At 31.1% G+C, this 21,979-nt stretch overlaps 2 protein-coding genes and 1 non-coding gene across 3 annotated transcripts; 1 reads left to right on the top strand and 2 right to left on the bottom strand.

The window, feature by feature from the left end:
* Positions 1–7,276: 7,276 nt before the first annotated feature.
* On the bottom strand, positions 7,277–10,884 carry LOC110736009 (LOB domain-containing protein 6-like). The gene is made up of 2 exons (XM_021916170.1): positions 9,107–10,884; positions 7,277–7,550 (listed from the first exon to the last, which is right to left on the bottom strand). Exon 1 carries the CDS (start codon positions 9,940–9,942, stop codon positions 9,154–9,156), a length of 789 nt encoding a protein of 262 aa, XP_021771862.1. The 5' UTR covers positions 9,943–10,884; the 3' UTR covers positions 7,277–7,550; positions 9,107–9,153.
* A 2,784-nt stretch (positions 10,885–13,668) lies between these two features.
* TRNAR-ACG lies at positions 13,669–13,741 on the top strand. The gene has a single exon. It is a non-coding gene; the product is annotated as a tRNA-Arg (tRNA).
* A 5,153-nt stretch (positions 13,742–18,894) lies between these two features.
* Positions 18,895–20,201, bottom strand: LOC110736360 (HMG-Y-related protein A-like). The gene is made up of 2 exons (XM_021916565.1): positions 20,063–20,201; positions 18,895–19,980 (listed from the first exon to the last, which is right to left on the bottom strand). The coding sequence occupies exons 1-2, from the start codon at positions 20,102–20,104 to the stop codon at positions 19,444–19,446; spliced, it is 579 nt and encodes a 192-aa protein (XP_021772257.1). The 5' UTR covers positions 20,105–20,201; the 3' UTR covers positions 18,895–19,443.
* Positions 20,202–21,979: the final 1,778 nt, after the last annotated feature.

Raw genomic sequence — 21,979 nt, 5'->3', positions numbered from 1 at the left:
TTTTAATTACATCAATAATTTTCTTAATTTATGTTATTTCAAATAAATTTTGATATATATATATATATTGAAAACACAAATGCTATTATCACTTTGCCGAAACATCTTTTTATATATACTCCATATTTGAAGTAATAATATTGAATATCGAATATAGAGTAATTAAAACTATTTAGACCTTAAAAGGAATAAGTATTATATTTACAATCCACGACAACATAAATTAGTAATAATTCATTGTTGCAAATAAGGGCCGAAGTTTAGGTTGATTATGAATGTTGTACATGTATCATATGGATCACAATTTCAAAATAAAATTTTTACTACAAGGCCTAAACTTGAATTATTTTCCTCACATTTAGATATTTGATTATTTATTTATTTATTTATTTATAATTCGGATATGTTAGGCTAGATATTTTTTTAATTTCTTCTTTATATCCTTAGCTTCATGCCTTCATGGTATAGCAACCAAAAACTTACTTTGTTAATAAGTCAGTGTAAAGCAACTCAAAACTTAAATCGAGACAATTATAAATTTTTTTATTTTTTTTGAAAAATTATAGATTAATTAGTACTTCCTCTGTTGCTAGTAGATATTCATATTTTGGTTTTTTTTATAAGATTATTACCGTCTAAACAGGATAAACTTTTTTTAAAAAATGGAAGTTTTAGTATACACTAAATTTTGAATGATATAGTAGAAGAAAGTGACAAAGCATAAGAAGCCAGAAACTAGAAAGTTGGGTAACATAACATAACACCATCAACTCATTCCTTGCAATGTAGGTAGTCAAAGTCAACATGCCTTTTTTCTGCGTGGCCAGTCCAAGAGATTGAATTTTGAATGCAATATTTCAAAGTAATGTGTTGCTTACATTTCCACAGTATATTTGATTCATTCTCTTATTTCTCAATTATTCTTAGCTTTATAATGTTAGCAGTCTTAGCACCATTCTTTTAGTACAACATTAATTTATATCACATTTATCACCCTCAATCTCATAAGTAAATAATGCTCTTGATGACGTGATAAAAGTCGTATACTTTATCACTAATTCATTATTAGATTGACCTTGATTCCTTTTAATTAGTTATCTTATTTTACCTGCATTTTTGAAATAGTTACACTTTATCTCTGTCATTAAACGAGAACAAATACGATTTGATTTCTTGTGAGATATAGTTGACAAAATGTCAATCCAGTTGTCACAATTATTATACGGAATTAAACTACTATAATACGTAATTGAATTCACATTAACTTAACCTTGTAATCAAATATGAATATACTTATTTAACTACATAGTAAAAATCAAAAATCATCATTAAGAAAAAATGTTTAGTACAAATTCATGGAGTAGAAGTTAGGAAGAGGGGGACAAAAGGGATGTATTTAAGGAGAAGAGAGAGAATAATAATAAATTGAAAGATAGAACACCTGTCATCCCCCTCGTGTTGTTCCTTTCTTTATTTATTTTTTAAAAAAAAATTATTTAAAAAAAAATTATTAAAAAAAAATTGTAGAAAAGCGTGCTATTATAACTCCAAGACATATATAGAGTAGCTCTTAGGGGAAAAAAGATCAGAAAGCATATTCAAACATTTATATATAAAGAAAGATGTATTTTCTGAAAGACTTGATTTGATTTGATTTATTCTTATTTACCAAATTGACAGAGAAATATGCTATATACTTCTGATGAAAGGTCAAGATTTGATCGATGTGTCACTTCAATTCTACACCCCCTTTTTTATGAGAATACTCGAATTTTTGCCAGGGTTGAAATTTTGTCTTGGCTACATCCCATTTAATGCTCTTCCATTGTGTTGCCTATATCCCACCAATCCACCATCCTTTTATTTTTATATTTCCCCTTGAGTTTGAATATATATACACACGGTTATAGAAATGACTCGAATATTCACAAATAAAAACTGAAATAATTTAGACACACACTCAGGAGTTTTCGAGATTTATTAGGATCATATTAGAGTGTGCCAAATGTATACAAGTGTATACTTAAATTATACTACTACTTACAAAATATGTATCGGAGATAAGACACATTAGACACTATTTGCATGGAGTGTTCATACAATCTAAGCTAGTTGTTTGGTTAAATTTGGCTTTATTACTATTAGCAATAATAGGGATAAAATTTAGTTATGAAGGTCTTTTCCAAGTAATTCCAACCAAGAATCTAATACTTATAAATGAATCTAATACATAATTAAATGAATAATTATCTTTAAAGTAGATAAATTAAAGATAAAAAAATAAAAATAGTTAGGTAGCCATGAGATTGTAAAAGGAAAAAAACAGTTGGTACCAAAAGAAGGAATAAATGATGGGGGATCATGCAAGGGTCAGGATCAAAGAGACACCCCGAAATAAATGCAATGGAAAGAGGGATGATATATAGGGGGCCTTTTATTTATGGAAAATGATATAAGAAGTTCAAAAAGGAAATATTGAGGAAAAATTAGCGTTAATTACATCGATTGCGTAATTTTGTCATGAATTCCCAACTTAATTCCATTATGGGAAGTATATTCTAAGGGCTACATATATCATTACCCTTTATTTATTTCTTGCATTTATTTTTCATCATGTTGTGAAATTTGTTTCAAATAGAATTTAAAAAACATAATAGTGTCAAAAACCTAAAATACCTTCATTAATTATATACCTACGCAATGAAGCCTTTTTCTTGGATATCAATTGTAGATAACTACCAGTATATATGTAACACGGGGTATCATATACGTTGTAATCTTGACTACTTTAAATTTCTGTAATCTGATAGAATAACAGTCTACTATATTTTGTTCATATCCAACTTAATTAGCAAGTAAAATTTCGAGTGATCTACATACAGATATATCAATCAATTAGGGTTGATGAATCACGTTAAAATATTTAAGAGACTTGTGGCTACCTATTCAACAACAAGAAACAATACTAGCTCGTAATAGTAGGAAAACGAAGATAGAATTGCATGCAAGTAGAAGGAGCTAAAGATTAATTAAATGGTGGAGGTAGCTAGGGCATGATTGTGATTGGATCAAATCATCAGAAGATTTGACCCATGTTCGTTGTTTACAAAAGAGTCAACTAAAAATCAGTGTGTTATCAAAGAGATTGTAAAAAGTTATCTGTCAAAAGAAGTCGTCAGGGTTGCCAAATTTTCATAACCCAACTACCTCCATCAGGAAAAAAAAAAAAAAAAAAAAAAAGGAGACCTAAAAGACTCTTCTTGTCATTAAACTACGGAGTATAGTCTTCCATTTTCTGCTAGCATCAAACGTAACTATGCTTTATCTATTTTTATAATTTTTTTTTTCTTAAACAATATGATTTTGAACATCTTACGATGATATGACATGATAAATTTTTATCATTGGTGTAAAAATGATGATGAGTAGGAATTTAATTGAATAATTACATTGATGGAAAATAAATAAATCGGAATTCAAAAACCTCATTTACTACAAGTACTATTTATAAACTATAAAGTCGGAATATCATTCCATAATATGAAGTATTTTCTCTCTTAGCTTTTCTTTTCCATCCAATTTATTTTGAAATTATTAGAGATAATAAAGAGGTGGTAAATAATTAAAAATTTAGGAAATAATTAAAATTTTTGTGGTAGACAAACCTTGACATGTAACCTTCAATATATTAAAAAAAACAACCTTTAACATGTGTATACAAAATCATTATCACATTTTATTTTTATCTCTTCTCTAAGCAGCATATTCTTAAAATCAAAGTATATTAATACAGAATCTAAGAGTATTATAGAAGTTGATCTATCAATTTAATTCCGAATTTTTTAGTATCAATGTGTTATTTATAGACGTGTGCACGTAACTATTAATTTCAAACGAATACGAAAGTAACATGTATGCATGGGAGTTAAGTGAGGGGTGAAGGCAGAACCAAAAAAAACAAAGGAGTAGGAGTTATAAGAGTATAGAGCGCATGCTAGGGGAAATGCGTCAGCTACCAAATTGTAAGGATGGATGGATCATTTCAATGGAGAGCATTTAAAGGGGGGCAATTTGTCATCATTGCTTCTAGTACGTCATCATTACATTTCATGCATTTTTCTTTTTATTTTGACAATATAAATATATTTTGTATGTAAATTAATTTTGACTACGTCTTGAATGACAGGATATCAGTTCGATAGTCGAAGTGTTTTACTACTACTATTGTGTCCTGTTTTGCCTTTATAACCCTTGTCTTTAACTGTCCTATGTAATAGTACTACCAATAATTAGATAAATTATTCAGTTTAAAAAAGAAAAAAAAAATTAAATATTATTAAGAGACATAAGTTTACTTGCTTTATTTCAATATAATCTACTTAACCTATAAGATGTCAACTACTTCGTATAATATAACAAAGGTGCACCATGCAAGTAATATATACTTGGTTAAGTGGACATTGATAGGTTTTTTTTGATCAAATCCCTATATTTAAGAGCGTGTTGGACTGAAAATTATCTTACTAATTAGCTAGTGTACGTATAATGTACGTATTGGACACACACGTATTAGACTCACTCTCAATGTTATTGCTCATTTGTTTAGTGAAAGCATTCCCATCGAGTTACAAATAAAAATAATACTCCGTATTGAATACACGATACACATACACTCGGGTGTATAAGCATCGTCTCTCAACAACCCTAATAACCTATAATAATACAAGTATATGGTATAAAAGGAAGAAAGTAGGTGATTGAGTTTAGTATACAAAATCAATCGTCCTAGTAGTAGCTTCTCACTTAAATAAGAGTCATTGGAATTTGAATGAGAGCATTACAGTATTGAGTCATAAATGCAATGCAATCCCCTGCTTTCTTTTCTACTCTCTCTCTCTCTCTCTTTCTTCTGCAACGGTCTGTCATTGCCTCTCCCTAATGAAAAAGGAACTCTATTTAATTCTTCCTCTTTTCTTTTCCATCTTTCTTCAATTCTCCTCCTTCTATAACTCTGTGTTTTTATGTTTAATCTTTTTTTTATTTATATTAAAACTTCCTATTTTTAGGAGAATTTTTTTGTTTTGTAAGTGATGATCTAAATTGCATATTATTACCTTTTCTAGTAAAGTTTAGTGTTGCATTTTACTCTCCATTCTCATTTTTTTCTTAAATTGGTCGACATCGATCATTTGGTTCAATATACATATTTAAAATATACTCCGTACTATTTATCATGACATAACAAATTTATGAGCTACACCCTAAATATGTACGAATGTAGGATTAGCATTTTATCAACTTATCGTATAAATTTAATTTCTTTGAAACTTTGAAAACTTATGACCTATGTGATTTGCATTCTTTATAAAAGTTTAATTCATGCGAATTACATTAAATCAGGTTTCTATTCTATTCAGCGTAACAAAAATAAAAGTGGGCTTAATAAGGCAAATTTGTCCTCATTTACTATGTGTGTAGTGTTATTTTTAGTCATGCATTTCAAATCATGTAATAGTGTCACATACTTGACATTCATTCAAACTTAAATGTACGTGCTGAAGAATTGAAATTGCATTAAATTAAAGCTATCCATTTACTATCATTCATATAAATCAAGCTTTGAATTGAAATGAAATAACATAAATAAGTAGAAGACGACAGCATTGAATATAAAGATCTTTGTCCTGGCCACTAAAAAATCATCATCATGGCCCTGAAATCAACTAACACAGCATAGCAATAGGCTAAAGCTAGCAGTATACATTAATTAATGTGTACAATATAAATATATAATGCTATCTATCATCAACTTGAATGAAATTATAAATGTAGATGCTCCTTTTTTAGGTAATTTTCATGCTTCTTCAACGTATGCATGGATATATGAATTTTAAGTAAACATGGAATCATTATTTTATCAGACCTTCTCTAGCTTAGCCTTTTTTTATTGTTAATTTTAAAGTATTTCATTTTATATATTATGATACAAGTGCAATGCGCGACATAATGTTATTTTTCATTTATTAGACAGATGCTAAGAACTACCAATTTTTTTATATACGTGCATTGTCCTATAATACGAAGTATATATTTGAAATTAAACGAAGAAAATGTATATATTTTGAAACGAAGGAAATGTTAATTAGCATATGAACGGGTAGTAATTTTTTTTTTTTTTTTTTTTTTTACTTTTTTTTTTTTTTTGGTGAAAGTAGTAAAAATATTTGTGGACTCTTCAATGTTCCTTTAGAACACAATTTGGTCTTAAATTCATATTAGGATCACATTTGATTGATTTTTGATGTGCTATTATTGGATAAATTTCCTAAAATAATAATTCATTTAGATCTGTGGACTTTCATTAAAGAGATAGAAAGATAGGTTTTGTTACAACAATTTTAGGTCTTATTTACTTACAAATTAGTGTATGTCGAACCCTGTATTATATTACTACATTTATAGTGTGACCTTGGAAAATTATTTGTAAGCCAAGGAAATATTCATCCTCCAATTTATTCATAGTTATACAACGTTTGAGATGCATTTCTTGAGCACCTGAGGTTGGTTGGTTTGAGATACAATTTATTCAAGTCATGAGTTTGGTTGATATGATAAGTCTCTCTCTCTCTTATTCATCAAGAAATGAATTTTGGAGTATGTACAATCTAGGTGAAACAAAATTTATAATATTTTTAGTAGGCACTATTTATACAAGTATCGCCTTAAAAAGGAGTAAATTAAATATCTTAATATATAGTGTCAACAACTCAACAATGACCCTTTATCGACTTTCAAAACATCTCGCTATTTTTTGACAAGATCTTTTGTTGATCCTATAAAGTATCACATGCATACGTTATACGAGTACATACAACTTTATTTCACACGTACATACATATATATGTATGCGCATGCACACTAATTACATGCATGCAATATATAATTAAGTAATCATATACACTCTGGGAAAAACACAAGTACTATCATATCATTGCAATTAAGCATTGTACATACACATCAAAATTGTTGATCTTTTTCCAAATAAACTATAACTATTTTGTAGTTTGTACTAAATAATCAATTGTTTTTGTAGAGATCAAGTCCGGCCATACTCAACTTGGAAATCCTAAATGAACCCGGCAATATCAACTTGGACTTTGTAAAATGTCAGTGATCGATCATATAAGTATATATGTATATGTAGAAGTGACCAAGAAAAAATATACTTGTATGAAAAAGGGTCATGAGAAATGTTGAACAAATGACAACACTAAAAACACCAGAACACATGCATGTATTTGTCCCATAAAATATGACAGAATTTAGATTTCTTAGGAGAAGAAAAAAAAAAGGGAAAAAAAAGAGATAAAATAGGTACACATATATGGCAAAAAATTTCAATGTAAAGATGTTAATAATATGGATATATGAGGACATCAACTTCCTCTATCTCATTTGTCTTGCTCCTTTTGATCATTTCTATCTTGCTTGGTCTCTCATTTTTTCCTTTCAAAATAGTGAATTTCGCTAGATCTTCCATGTTTACGAGCCTGTGTAACACATACAAAGTACTTCGTTAGAACTAGCAATTTTAATGTTGATAAAAACAATTTATTCAAGATATCACACCAATTCAAGAGATCAAAGAGTAAATATTTACGAGTATAATTTCTTATCATGTATGTTCAATATTATGGACAAAATAACTGGTGTAACAATTTATTTCAAACCATTATACCGATTTTAACTTTTTTGTAAAAAAAAATCTACATTTACCATATAAATTAGTATGTATCCCGAACTATGAAAATTCACAAATACAAATTAACACGTAGATAATTTCAATTTATTTTTTTGTCAAAGAAAAATGATTACTCCTGGGGACTACACGAGCTAATGACCAAGTGACAAAAGGCACATACATAGCAAAAATGCAAAAGGAAAGTACAATGTCATACAATGTACATATATTGGTGTATTGCAATGTTTTTTTGATTTTTACGTGGTCGAGCGTATTGTTTGCTGTCTAATATTAGTATTGTCAGTACAAAAAAGGACACTTATTATACCATGCATGACCTCATCATCGCTAAATTATTATGCCTTTCTTCTTTGTTCATCTTGCTCTTTTAATTCTGTTTTTATCATTTCAAATTAAACCCTAATCATTCTCTTTTAGTCTCATTTTGATTCATATTGAAACCCTAACTTGTGTGCTAGTTCATGTTCTTTTCTATGAAACTGAATCTTTTTTGGAGACACCAGTAAATTATAGGCAATTTAAATTCGGATCCACTAAAACATTAACCTTTCTCATAACGTCAATTAAAGTTTGTAATTTTGTATAATAACATGTTAAAAATACATTCAATTTTACCATTTATTACAACACGTAGTTTTGTCATGAATTAATTGAAATTATACCTTTTAAACAACAAATTCTTTTAAGGACTGTGGTCAAGAAAACCCTAATTTCTTAAAATCAATTAATCATCTGAGGAAATATTATTATCATTTTATTTATTTTTTTCTGAGTAACAGGAGAAATATAATTTGTGATCATCTAATATAACTATATTTCGAAAATGATTTATTAGATTTTAGAAAGGATAGGAAATGAATAAATTAAAGAGCAAACATACAGCACTTTCTTAAAATAGCTTACATCTGATATAGTTCTAAAAAAAAATAAAAATCTACAGTACTAAATAATGAAACTCTTACTGTATATTAAGGCAATTAAGCCACAAAAGTTTTAAATTTGACTATTTGTTATAAGGCCAGGATAATAGTGTTTGGATAACATTATTACGTATCATAATTGCTGAATTTGATTTTATGTTGCTGTTCTTAGAGCAATTTTATTAGACACACCATGTGATGATAACTATGTTTTCGGAAAATTAGAGGAAAAAGAGGAAAATGTAGTAAATGAGCTCATAGTTATATGAAATTCTCCGTTATTTATTGAAGCATAATTTTATAATTTCCATGCCAAAAAAAAATGATGAAATTTTTCATTAACGTGGACCAACTAATAATAAATAGGTGAAACATTTAAAAAAAAAAAAAAATTGGAAAAAGAAGAAGAAATATGAACAATTACCTATGGTAGGGTTTGAGAAGAAGCCATGGCATGAAACCCTAAGGAGATTAAGACGGATCAATACTACGGCGGTCATCGCCACCGGCAGTCCTAGCAGTAGGTTGTTGATGGAGCTGACTAAGCTGTCCGATACCGGCTGCAGCCGAGACATTCATGTTCATGGCAAGAAGGCCAGCATCATAACCGTGACTTCCACTACCACCCGCCGCCATATCGAAACCTCTTATACTATTAATCCCAAGTCCAGCACCCGCTTGGTGGTTGCTCGGGAAAAATTGGTGGTGGGAGTATAAGTGCTGCTGGTGTTGGTCCCTCGCACCAGCAGAAAACCCACCACCACCACCTATTCCAAGAAGGCCAATTCCGAGGGACTGAGAATGGTGGTGGTGGTGGTGGTTGGCGGCTGTTGCCGTAGCAGCCGTACTTGTCATAGCAGAAGCCGCTATAACCCCACCACCCCCACTACAACCTCCTGTAGCGGGGGTGGGGAAAGCAAAGCTCTGGTACTTAGACAGCTCGGTCCTAGCACAAGACAAGTCCACCTGGAGCTGTCGAAGCTGGTGCTGAAGCAAGGAAATCACACCCACGCAGCCGTAGACAGGATCCCGAAGGCGCATGTCCGCCTCGTAAGCTAACGAGTTGACCGCATCCTCCCTTTGATGTGGGTGGAGCTCATTCAGAAGCTTTGTTACATTACTAGCACCAAACACTTTGTGCACGTTTGCAAATTTCTGAGGTTGGTCTGGTGGAAAATAGGGCGCAAAAACACATTCTGGTTGACACTTTCTCCTTAGAAACTTGCACGCTGCACACGGCGAATTCGACGACGACGCCATTTCCTTTATCTTCTCCTTAATCTCTATGTCAAATTCAAGCTTACCTATATTTAAAAACAAAAAACATCAAATCAAGAATAATAGTAAGAAAATATATTTTATAAAAGTAAAGAAAAAAGCAACAAGAAGATCTACCCTTGAAGAGAAGATATGATGTAAAAAGGTCACTTAGAAAAACAGTTGAGAAGGATTTTCTCCTTTTTGAGTAGAGCAGCTAAAGCTAAGGCAGGTATATAGCTGTGTTTTTTAGTGATTTATCAGCAGCTTTCACCAGATTTGAACTGTCAAACCCAAAGTCAACAAATTATACTACTTCACCTTTGCTTAGACTTTCCTAAATTTTAAATTTAAATACAAAAAAATAGGTTACAAATTCATGAAGAATTTTTTTTTTTTACTTTTTTCACATGATTAGAAAAAATGAAAACCTATGACCGACCGTATGTATGTATCTAAATTTGCGACTGATAAGTAATTCAGTCGCGAAAAAAGAAATATAGACAAGTGATTGTATCGTGTTGTGTTGTGTAACGAAGTGTGTAAATTTATGTGAAGGGGCGGGTTTAGGGAAGGGAGAAAATGTATGTAATGAAAAGGTTGATATACCGTGGGGAAATTAAAGGGGTGATTGAAGCAAAGGGGAGGAGTACCGTGTTTGGATCTCGTGTAGAGAAAGTAAAAGGGAAGAGAGATTTACACCAATTTCAAAGTGAAGAAATAATGTATCAAATTAAACGAGATCTTGCTTGAAACTCATAGATATTATCAAACTTTTATAATAATTATTGCTTACTAATAATAATAATAATAATTAATCATAATTCTTCTTCACATACACTTGCTAATTCTCATAAATTTGACCTGTAAAAAGCTAAGAGTTTTAGACTTTTTATGAGGGGAAGAAGATGATATTATAAATTTATAATATATAGTCTTGGGATTACATAAATTTCCCGAAAATCATGTAATAATATACAAATTTATATAGTACTAGTAGCTAGGTAGTCATAGAATTGTACGTAGTACTAATGGGAGTACTATATATTACTCCTATTATAGTAGTAATTAATATAAGTAAGAGTGAAGTTGCAATAATAATAATTAAACAAAGTGAAACTAGTACTTTACTCTAGTATAAGGTATTATTAAGGTCCTAACAAAGAGAAATCTTATCACACTCTTTTGACTATTGAAAGATTGGGAGTAGTGAAGTTAGTTCCTTCTTAATTCTCTAATTCTTCCTCGGGATTGCAAAATAAAATCACTAATTAACAATTTTTTTTATTATTTATTTAATCAAAAGCAAGTTCGATTTCTCTTAAACAGTTAATGTGAAATAGAAGAAGAAGCCGTTCGTTGTTATAACAAGCTAATAAGTCATGATTAATTTTTTCTCGGTTCATTCAGTCAAACCTTAATTTACTTTAATTATTTTCTTACATAATCTTCCTCCTTTTTCAACCTCGAACTGCAAACTTTTTGATGAAAACTATGAAGAAAAAGACCCTTCCAAAATTAATTTTATAACAACATCAAAAAAATATTTAAACATATAAAGAAAATTAAATAAAATAAAAATAATTGTATACCTTAAAATTAGTAGTTGTAGTAGCAAAAAAATCATGCAAGTTTGTGGGGTGTGTTTGGTGGAGCAAAAAAATCTCAAACTTTCAAAAATTTCGCCGTGAAATTATCTTACTCACCGGAAACCTTTGCAAGAAGAAAAAGATGATGAAAATGATATTATTATATTTTTTTTTCTAGAGAGAGAAAGCGAGAGCAAGTTTTAGAGAGAGAAAGAGAATAAGATGGGTGCACCCCCAAGAGCAAAGGCTAAGGAGGCGCGGAGAAAGTGAAGTGAAGATTTATAGTGAGTGAGAGTGAGTGAGTGAGTGAGTGAGTGTAATGTAGACAGCTAGCTATTGTTAGGGCATAGCAGAAGGGTTTTTTTGTTTTTGAAAAAGAAATAAATAAAATGTGGTATATTTTTTATAAGGATGACAAAGGAATTTAATGATGATGATGATGATGATGGATTGATGTGGAGTAGCAATAATATTATGGAGAGAGATAGTGTTTCATTTTAATTTTGTGGTGTGGTGTGGTGCATTTAGTTTTTTGATGTACTATTATTAGGTTCATTTCTGCACGTAATTAATCATCATATCATATCATTTTATGTGTGTTATAAATTCTATAAATTTTGACATGTACCACTATATATTTATTTTTCGAATTATGATTAATTGAGAGGAATTGAAGTATTAGAGTTTGTGATTAAGATAGGAGCAAATTAAAGCTTAGCATTTGAATGCTCGTCTCATCTTATATATATACTTTAGGGCACGGAAATTGAAGCTTTGAAGGGGGTGGTAAGGTAGAGAGAAATAATGAAGGGTGAGAAGATGGTGTACATGGCAATAATATGAGAATACGGCATACACGCCTAAATACTCTTTCGGTCTTTTCGTTATAATAAGTGCTTATTAAGGTTATGCAAGTATCGATCCAGCTATTAGCTATAGTTATTGCTAATAATACTATTAAATTTTCTTTTTAATAATAATAAATAAAAAAAAAAACACAGAAGTTAGATGTATGAGTGGACATCATAGAACAGAGAAATAGATGTATTATTCAAATTTTAATCATTTTATTTGTTATATAATATTTTTTTTCTTTTAAAAAGGAAAAAAGTGATGAATCTATTTATTACGTATCCATATGTAAGGTTATATATATCTGAACCTACATAAGCGCCCTCTATTACGAAAACAATCGATACAAAAGATAGATGACATTGATGGGTGCAGCTAGAAAGGGAGAGTTGAGGGTAACAATTAGGAGGAGATAAGGGTGTAATAAGCAGCAGTGTTGGGTTGTACCTGTCGGTTGTCCGACTGTTCCTTGCCTCCTAGTCCGGCGTGGGGTGGGGGCTTATTGCCTTTTCCCCCGACTTTTTATCTTAATAATCATATACTTGTACATACTTACAAATTGTTATCGATCATTGAGACTCTCTAATTAATGCAAGCTAATATTAAGCTACTTGTATCGATTATATTTGTGATCATGATTGATGATGATTTTTAAGCTCCTATATTCTAGTTCCACTTACATCAAAGTACAAACTTAAATCATGAACATGGTACTATACAGGGTATGTGTAATTGTGTATGCACTTGGCATACCTTTTTTTTTTCTTTTTCTTTTTTTTTGTTGTCATTTTATCGAAAAATTAAAAGCAATTAATGTCTCAAGTGGCGAAGTATATTATAGAATTAGATTCGTACGTGCGTGTGATCTTATGTACAATTAATTGTTCTTGATCAACATAGTAAATCTAAACCTCAATTGGTTATTAATTAATAATTAAAGTGTTGTACAAGTATTGACAAGTAAATCTAAACCTCAAATGGTTATTAATTATATATAGTACTCGTAATTTATATATGAAGTTTAACTGTACAATGCATTTTGTAAATCAACTCTCATAAATTTAATTTTTAAATTGTGCGTAGGTAAATATGATAAAATAAATGTGTCGCCTAAAAAAAGTTTAGAAAAAAAGGAAAGATGTAGGATTATGATATTATCAATCGCATAACAAATCAACAAGTAATGTTGGCTATGACGCTATGTTAAATAAAGGTCCTACAAAAAAAAATACACTACGTACGTAATAAATAAATATTTATAAAACTCTAGTCAATGCATATAAGAAGTGACTCCGTGGCCCAATGGATAAGGCGCTGGTCTACGAAACCAGAGATTCTGGGTTCGATCCCCAGCGGAGTCGAACTTTTTTTTTCCCAATATTTTTCACCTAACATCATTACTCTATCTTGGTCAAAAAAAAAAAAAAACATCATTACTCTATCATATATTGGGCCTTGTAAATGTTCCATTACTTTGAGTATTTGGGTCAGCCCAAAATCAAATACTTGTTTAATTTTCCACATTTTTGTAGTTTGTGAAAATTACAAGTTATACTTGTAATAACAAGATTGCCTTCACATTCCTTACCCATCATTGAATCTTCTAAAAGTAACACCATATCGGATGTTACTTTGACAATGTTGCGTTGACAGACATAAGTGTTATTACATTTCGTGAATGAACTCTATCGTACTTGAGTATGCTAAATTGTTAATCACCATTTTGAGATCGTCGAAACGTTGATGTAGTAAGCCTGAACTGTTTCATAATGCATTTCATAAGCTCTTAAGGAGTGAACAATGTAGTAATGTTGTGTTGATGCTATATAACAGTTTACATAGAAGACTTCTTCCTACTCTTTTCTTTTCTTTTTCTTTTTTCTTTGTGATTGTTTTAAGGGAATACACTTTCATAAGGGATCAGTCACCACAACATACGAATGCGTCATATTTTGGGCTTAAAGTTGGGCCTGTAGTATTTCAGGCCCAGTCAATCATACAAACGGTATCCAAGGATGTATGTGCTAACTTTTTGAAACGTAATCCCTACAGTTTTAAGACCTTGAATATGTTAATTTATTTATTTTTGTTTTTTTTTTTTGACACAGAATATGTTCGTTATTTCTAGTGAATGTATTACTATTAAAAATAATTTTGATAATGATAATAAAAAATAGCTACTAGTAGTTAGCTACATAGCTTCTTAACATCATATTGTAGTTAAGAACACAGGCCCCGTCCAAAAAAAAAAAAAAAAAAGTCTAATGTAATTTATTTCTACCATATTGTCTTTATTTCATTTTCTTGTTTTTGTCTCCATTTTGGAAGAGCTAATCTTCATTCTTTTTTTTTTTCTTTTTTGTCATTAGGAAAATATAAATCTTTCCATCAGAATCTAAAACTTCACTAAGCTTGTAAAACAATATTTGGTAAAGTAGTAGTGTTTTATAAGTTACTTTTAGTACTAAAGTTATAATTTGGAAAACTTTTATAAGATACTTGTAAATAACTCCTTTTTTTTTTTTTTTTAATATTCCCTTCGTCCCTTAATTAAATGCCTACTTTTAAATTTACACGGGAATTAAAGAGTTTGGAGTATCCTTAAAACTCATGACTGGGAAATACAAAGGGAATTAAAAGACATGTATTGCTGTCGTAAAACAAAACAAAACAGAATAAAATTAAATGCTTATAAATGTCAGCAATCCTTTAAGAACAAAAAGGACAAATCATATTTGTATATGAAAAATAAAAGGACCAATCAAATTCATTTAACATGCTGCAAATAAATAGATTGCAATTGTTGAAATGGGAAGTTGGTACTGGGGACTGACTAAAAGCTTGAGCAGAAGTCTCTTGAAATATAGATCTGCGATACGCAAGGGTGGTAGCTTTGTTTATAATAAAATGAAGGTTTTAACTTTCTCCACTCATTGGTGCCACAGCCAACTGCTTCATAGATTGAATTTGACTCAGTGAATAAATAGCACCAGGTTCATAATCTACAACATAACCAGGCACATTTGCTGGACAGTAACAACTTAAACCTAGAGCACTCCTCCGACTGCCCTCATCGATAGATTCCTCCACAGCCCTAACAAAATTCCTCCAAGCTGTCTGCAAAATTCCTACGAAACACGAACACGATTTGCGCAAAATTAAAATGGGGCTTTTGTAGAGGGGACTATGAGGATATAATCATGTAAATGAGGATTGAAGAGAGAGAGAGGATGAAGAAGAGAGTAGAGAGAGAAACAGGTGGAAGAATCCACAAAAAACGAAAAATATTTCTGTGCAACAATTCCAAAAGCAAAAGAAAACTGATTTAGGGGCAATTTCGAGACATTTTGGGGAATAAGTTTGAAAAATAAAGATAATTTGATAAAAAAAATCACTTACTAAAAAAGCTAATAGACATCTAATTTTAAAAAGAAAACTAGGCATCTAATTAAGGAATAAAGAGAGTACTTGGTAGTATTAATCCAATCGCTTGTCTAGTCAAAAACTACTTCTAGTCTATCACTACAACCAATATTCGGATAACAATTATGTTAAAAGTTTTTTTTTTTTTTTGATGGACGTCAAGACGTCAACTATCTTAATAGATTAAGTCATAAAGTCGGTATTCAAGACACATGGTCAATTCTTTTTGTATAGAAAAAACCTGACCGTGTGGCTAGCATAGTAACAATAATCTTTTGATGAGTTTGTCTTGGAAAAATTTTGACTCGTTTATTGGGATATTGAGTGGTACTTGGAGCACTCAAATAACCAAAATTATTGAGTAATTTTTATAAAAATCAAGCATATATAGCAAGTGCACTTAATTATTTCTCCTCATGTGCAACTATTTTAATTCATGATTATTAAATTTCAATCAAGAAAAGGCGTTAAAGCGGGGAGATGTGAACTTCAAGCCTCGGGCACAAAAGACGACTCCAATAATGCCTTTGTGTATATATAATGATGATTTGCCCATTAATCTCAAACTATTGGAATCATAATTAAAATAGTACATACTTTTATTTTAATTTTACTTTTTAGGTACTTAAAAAGAAAAAAAAAATCCATATATTTTTTTTTTATTTTTTTATTTTTGACATATGCTTAAACAATAAAATCCATACAAAAACTTAACAAACCCCCCCCCCCCTTCCAATTCCCTTTTCCTTTGTTTATGCTATTATCTCCTTCTTTCTTGATAACCAAAAAAAATCAGAAAAAAAACATAAAAGCATGATTCCTTTCTCAATTTGTAATTTTACAACTAAACATCCACCTTTATTGCTTGTCTTATTGTATATAACCGAGACATTTTTCTGCAATAAACAACAATATAAATATATAATAACAAAAGAGTCAAGTTTAACTACATATCATATCATATTGAAATACAAAATCCAGTACTAAATACGCAGTACATTCTATAGGCAATTAGTTAACCACTTGGCCATTAGCCATCTGAGATGTGACACAATTGTTCAATGTAGACCACTTCATGCAACAAATTCAACCTAGTGTGTTTGGATGTAATATGAGTTTGAATATAATGGAAATATCATATTTTTTTGAAAGGGTGAATCAAGGTCCAATGTTTGGTTAACTCCCACATGTTTGGAAGCTCTTTATCTAGCATATTTCAATTACCCAATACTCACAAGAAATTGGTTAACAAAATACCAAGTGGTAGTATGAATCGTATTTGTTGATTTGCAATAATTTTTCTTTACATTCATATGAGAGTTATGAGAAAGAGAATGTCGAAAACCTTAATTATATTGATAATTGTACAAGAGTATTCATAGTATATAAGTAAAAATTAGACTATGACTAGATACATTAGAGTATATGTCTAGGTACATTAGACAATAGTTAGGTAAATCTTTGACAATCAACCTAATTGTGTAAATCACGGAGTAAATCAAGAAATAATGGTATTGCTAATATCAATATCCTTTACACGCCCCCGCAAGACGGACGTCTGGAACGAGAGACCGATCTTGGATATAATTACGCTATTCGATCTTGGTCAATGTACGAATTGAAGTGTAGTTGGTGAGAAGGGTTGCATTGTATTGTCATTCTCCGAGATGGTTTGGAGAGAGTTTAGGGTTTTTTTATATATATATTTTTTCCTCCCCAGATGTATAGAGAATAAGAAGTTGCTTAATGGGGGTTTTTCACAGTTGTTGTGACACGCGAACCATTGACTGCAAAATTAATAAAATGAAGAATTTTTGCTAGCATAGCATGTGCTTGCAACGTATGAAAGAAGAATAAAAATATAGGGATTCCTTCACAACTATTGAAGGCAAGTTAGAAAAGAATGTAATGGTGTTGATGGTGGTTTAGAACGGAAAGAATGTTATGTTTTCCATAATGGTTTTGGAGAGATAATTTCATGTTTGGCAACACTTGGTAGGTAAACTAAGGGATGCCGAAAAGGTATTGTTTCTCCGTAAGGGGTTTGGAGAAAAATAAATGATAATTATTAGCATCACTTGGTATATGAAATACGGGGTGCTAAAAGAGTTGAGCAAAAGTTTGAGGTTTGAAGCTTTCCGAGAAGAAAGTTTGATATTTTGATATGGTCACCATCATTTGTCGACGTCGGCAAAGGTTTTTGATGGTGTAGCCATAGAATAAGAGCTTGTAGTAGCGGAAGTGGAAAAAAAATGGATCAATAGCTCATGATACTATGATGGAGTTATAAGAAAGAGAATGTTGTAAAGCTTGATTATATTGATGATTATACAAGAGTATTTATAGTATATAAGTAAGCATTAGACTATGACTGGATACATTAGAGTATATATCTAGGTACATTAGACAATAGTTAAGTTGACAATCAACCTAATTGTGTAAATCACGAAGTAAATCAAGGAATAATAATATTGCTAATATCATTATCCTTTACATCATATTGTCATAATGTCATTATCGTTGTCATCACAAATGACATATACAACGTACATAGTAGTATTAAACCTACAAAATGCACAATACAAAATTACGAACTATTATAATTTATAAATTGACAAGATTGTCATAGAAGTTAAATACTATTCCGTACTCTTTAATATTCAATTTTAAGATTTTTAACATCATTTAAAAGGAACAAAATTAATTAATATCAGCAATCAAATGTGATACATTTTCTTACCCACAAAAAGTCAAAAGAAGCAAGGAATGCTTACTTACCATATACTTTCCTCTCAACAAATAATTTGTTTCCATTAATTTACAGCCAGCACCAGAATTCACTGTCCATGATGAACCAAATATAGCCTTTAATACAATGATTACGTTGATTATGATACTTTGATTTTAACCCACATTAAATGTCACAAATTGCGGTCCAGATTAAAAGAATTATAATTTGTCCTTTTATGTCGATTACATTCTCTCAAAACCAACTCATCATCAAATTTCCAATTAAATTAAACCAACATTATTACAATAATTTCCTCATAAAATCATATCAACAATTATAATAACCATTTTCATCCAATCATAATCAAACCACATGAAATCCAATGTTCCTTTTTATATATCACATCAATTCATAAACCCATTACATTAACAACAATTTTACTACCACTAATTACTAAATTTAAATAAAACCCAACTAAAAATTAAAAAAAAAAAAAAAAAAAAAAAAAAGAGCCAAAAAGGGGCCCACCTACTCTAAACTCCTACTAATAAAATTAAAATACTCTTAAGCATGCCTTAAGATCCTCAGCTTTTTAAAAAAAAAAATAAAAATAAAAATTCCTACCAATCAGAAACTAAAGTTCTTTCTTTCTTTTTTTTTTTTTTTGAAAGTTAACTTTAAAAAAATAAAAATACCCAAAATAAAATTAGTTGTCATCACAAGAATTTACCCCCCCCCCTTTTTTTTTTTTTTTTTTTTTTTACTTTTAATTTAAATTTTTTTAATCTAAAGATTCAAAAGGCATGTAAAAACAAACACAACTACATCATCATCATCACCATTTTTCCTCCTCACAACAAATTTACAATTCTACCCCCGCCCAACCCTACGAAATTACCATTATACCCCTCAAGACTTCCTCGGACGACCTCTACCCCTCTTCACACCACCAATCCCGGCCCCACCACCAGTAACACTACTCACACTAACTTCCGAAGGATTCTTCTTGGGCCTGCCACGTGGCCTACCAGAAGAAGGCGGCTTACTGGGCCGGGTCACAGGAGCAAGTGGGTCCCTCTCCTTAGGAGGCCTACCTCTGGGCCTAACAGGCTGAATTTGACCCGGCCCACTTGGAGTATTATTATTCCCTTTGGGCTTTGGTGGACGTCCACGTCCTCTCTTAATGGGCGAAGATGTAAGCCCGCTAAGCCCATTAGTTGGCTCATCAGCTAATTCCTCCTCCTCTTGTTGCTCATCATTCAGAATATAAGTGTCATCTTTCAACATCATGAGTTGACCTGTTTGTCTCAGCTTTTCCAGCGTGTGCCCCACATGCGTCGCGTGAGTAGGCGGCAGATCTACATAGTTTGACTCTATGTAGTTCGTTATCGCCTCTTTACTCGAACCTTCTTTCTCGTTTAACCCTTCTATTGCCCCCATTATCATCTACAACAACAAAATTAACACCAAATTAATCAACAAAATTATATAAAAACAATCACATAAAATTGATTTTTTTTTTTTTTACCTGGGGGTAATCTGGGAAAGAAGGGTGATCTTGGAAAGCCATGTTGTAGGAGGAGAGAGAAAATTAGGAGGAGAGAGAAAGTGGAGTGAGAGAGTGAGTGAGTGAGGAAATAAAGGGGGTGAATAATATTTATATTTATAACAAGGGTATTTGTTTGTAAGAAGATTAGATGGATGAGGATGGGAAATCGGACGGTTAGGGGGAGAGGAAAGAGAGGAAGATCGGACGGTGGAGAAGAGGGGGGAGATGGGTTGACACAGATTGATGACATGGCATGGGAGGGTAAAGAAAAAGTTGTCCAGGTGGTTGTTAAGGGGGGGAGTTTTTGAAATTGAAAAATGGAGAGGAAATGAAATGAGATGAGATGGTCATGTGCAATGTGGGGTCATTTTGATTTATGAAAACTGGTTATTCATGCTATTAGGGGTTGTTTTTTACTTCTCTTTGTCTTTTTCGATTTTATTCAAGTTCTTAGGAGTAATTCAACCGTCCCTTTATTACGGGTTTGTTTTTCATGTTTTTTACGGAAATTAAGAGACGTTGATAAGGTTATAAAATTATGTATGAATTATGTTGGAAATCATTACAAAATGTGCTATATTTTGTTTTCTATTTGAGTCGATTATAAAAATGCATTTAATGGACTTTGTTGATTTATGCAATATTACATGTGGGCGCTAAACTTAAAGGATAACTAGGGAATTTTAGTTTGAAAAAAGGGGATTTTGCACGTAATAAAAATAAAAATAGAAAATAAGCACAACGTTTTAGCCCTTTTGGGTCACCAAATAAGGAATATGGGCACGCAATAAAAGGATAAAGGAAGTAGTATTTACGTTATTGGATTTTGTCTGAAAATGGTAAAATAAAAATTAAAAAATAGCATTGACTCGTGTCAAGTTTGCATGCATTTGGGTTGGGTGTGTCCCGACTACTCGGCATGCTAATTGTGGGTTGTTTCTTGTCGCAATTTTCAAATGGATTGCTCGTGCCTATGTGTGGTCTATTGGCCAATTGTCATGTATATTGTCAGTTTACTTTGACTAATTTCAGTTGTTAATAGATTAGAAGTGTGACACTAAATCCATCTTTAGGCAAACAATTATATATTCGTTAATTTTAGCTAAGCCCAGCTTGTATCTCATATGAGGTGGTCAAATCTATGTTAAACAAGGCTATTTGTTATCTTTTAGGTTTTGACTCATTTGGGGGGATCGGTGTGATGGATTTGAGGCTAAGTTGATTTAATACCTTAAGTTACATTCCACGTTTATTTTGCTATGATTTGGGAGCTAATCTACTAGCATTGTGTTTGCTTTTGGTAATAATCATTGGACAAGATTACAGATATGCATTCAATAATAAGAACAAGTAAAATAATTGTAAAATGAGTATTATCTATCAATAAAATTGAACTATATTTTATTTCCTTACTTGTATCCCGGTTAAATCATTTTAGTCATGTTAATATCCATTGCAATTGCCAAGTTTCTAGATTACAAACATCAAACGCAGCTATTAAGTATATCATCTAACTTGTTTATGCATCTATACACAATCCAATAGAGAATTCAATTATGTAACATACAACTATCATATGGATCAACTCATTAGGCATGCGGAAACAATCAGCAATATAAAACTAGCTAAATAGTTAATGCTCTTGGGATTCATTTACCAAATACAATTATTCAAATAACTCACCTTAACACCGCAACTAAAGAAAGATGGAGGAAACCTCCAACTGTTGCATCATAAGGTTAATTTCACTTGTTAGGCGAACATGTATAGGCCAGATTGCAATTTGTATAAGATTTTCAAGACACAACCCTCACTTTGATTTTTGGGTGGGTATGACGCGGGGCGACTTGTCCTACGTGCCATTCTATGTTCTGACTTTCATTGGGGAACGTCAAC

This window comes from Chenopodium quinoa, unplaced genomic scaffold (genome assembly GCF_001683475.1).
Source record: "Chenopodium quinoa cultivar QQ74 unplaced genomic scaffold, ASM168347v1, whole genome shotgun sequence".
NCBI lineage: Eukaryota > Viridiplantae > Streptophyta > Magnoliopsida > Caryophyllales > Amaranthaceae > Chenopodium > Chenopodium quinoa.
Note: the sequence above shows the minus strand (reverse complement) of the source record. Positions and strands in the feature narration are given on the sequence as shown.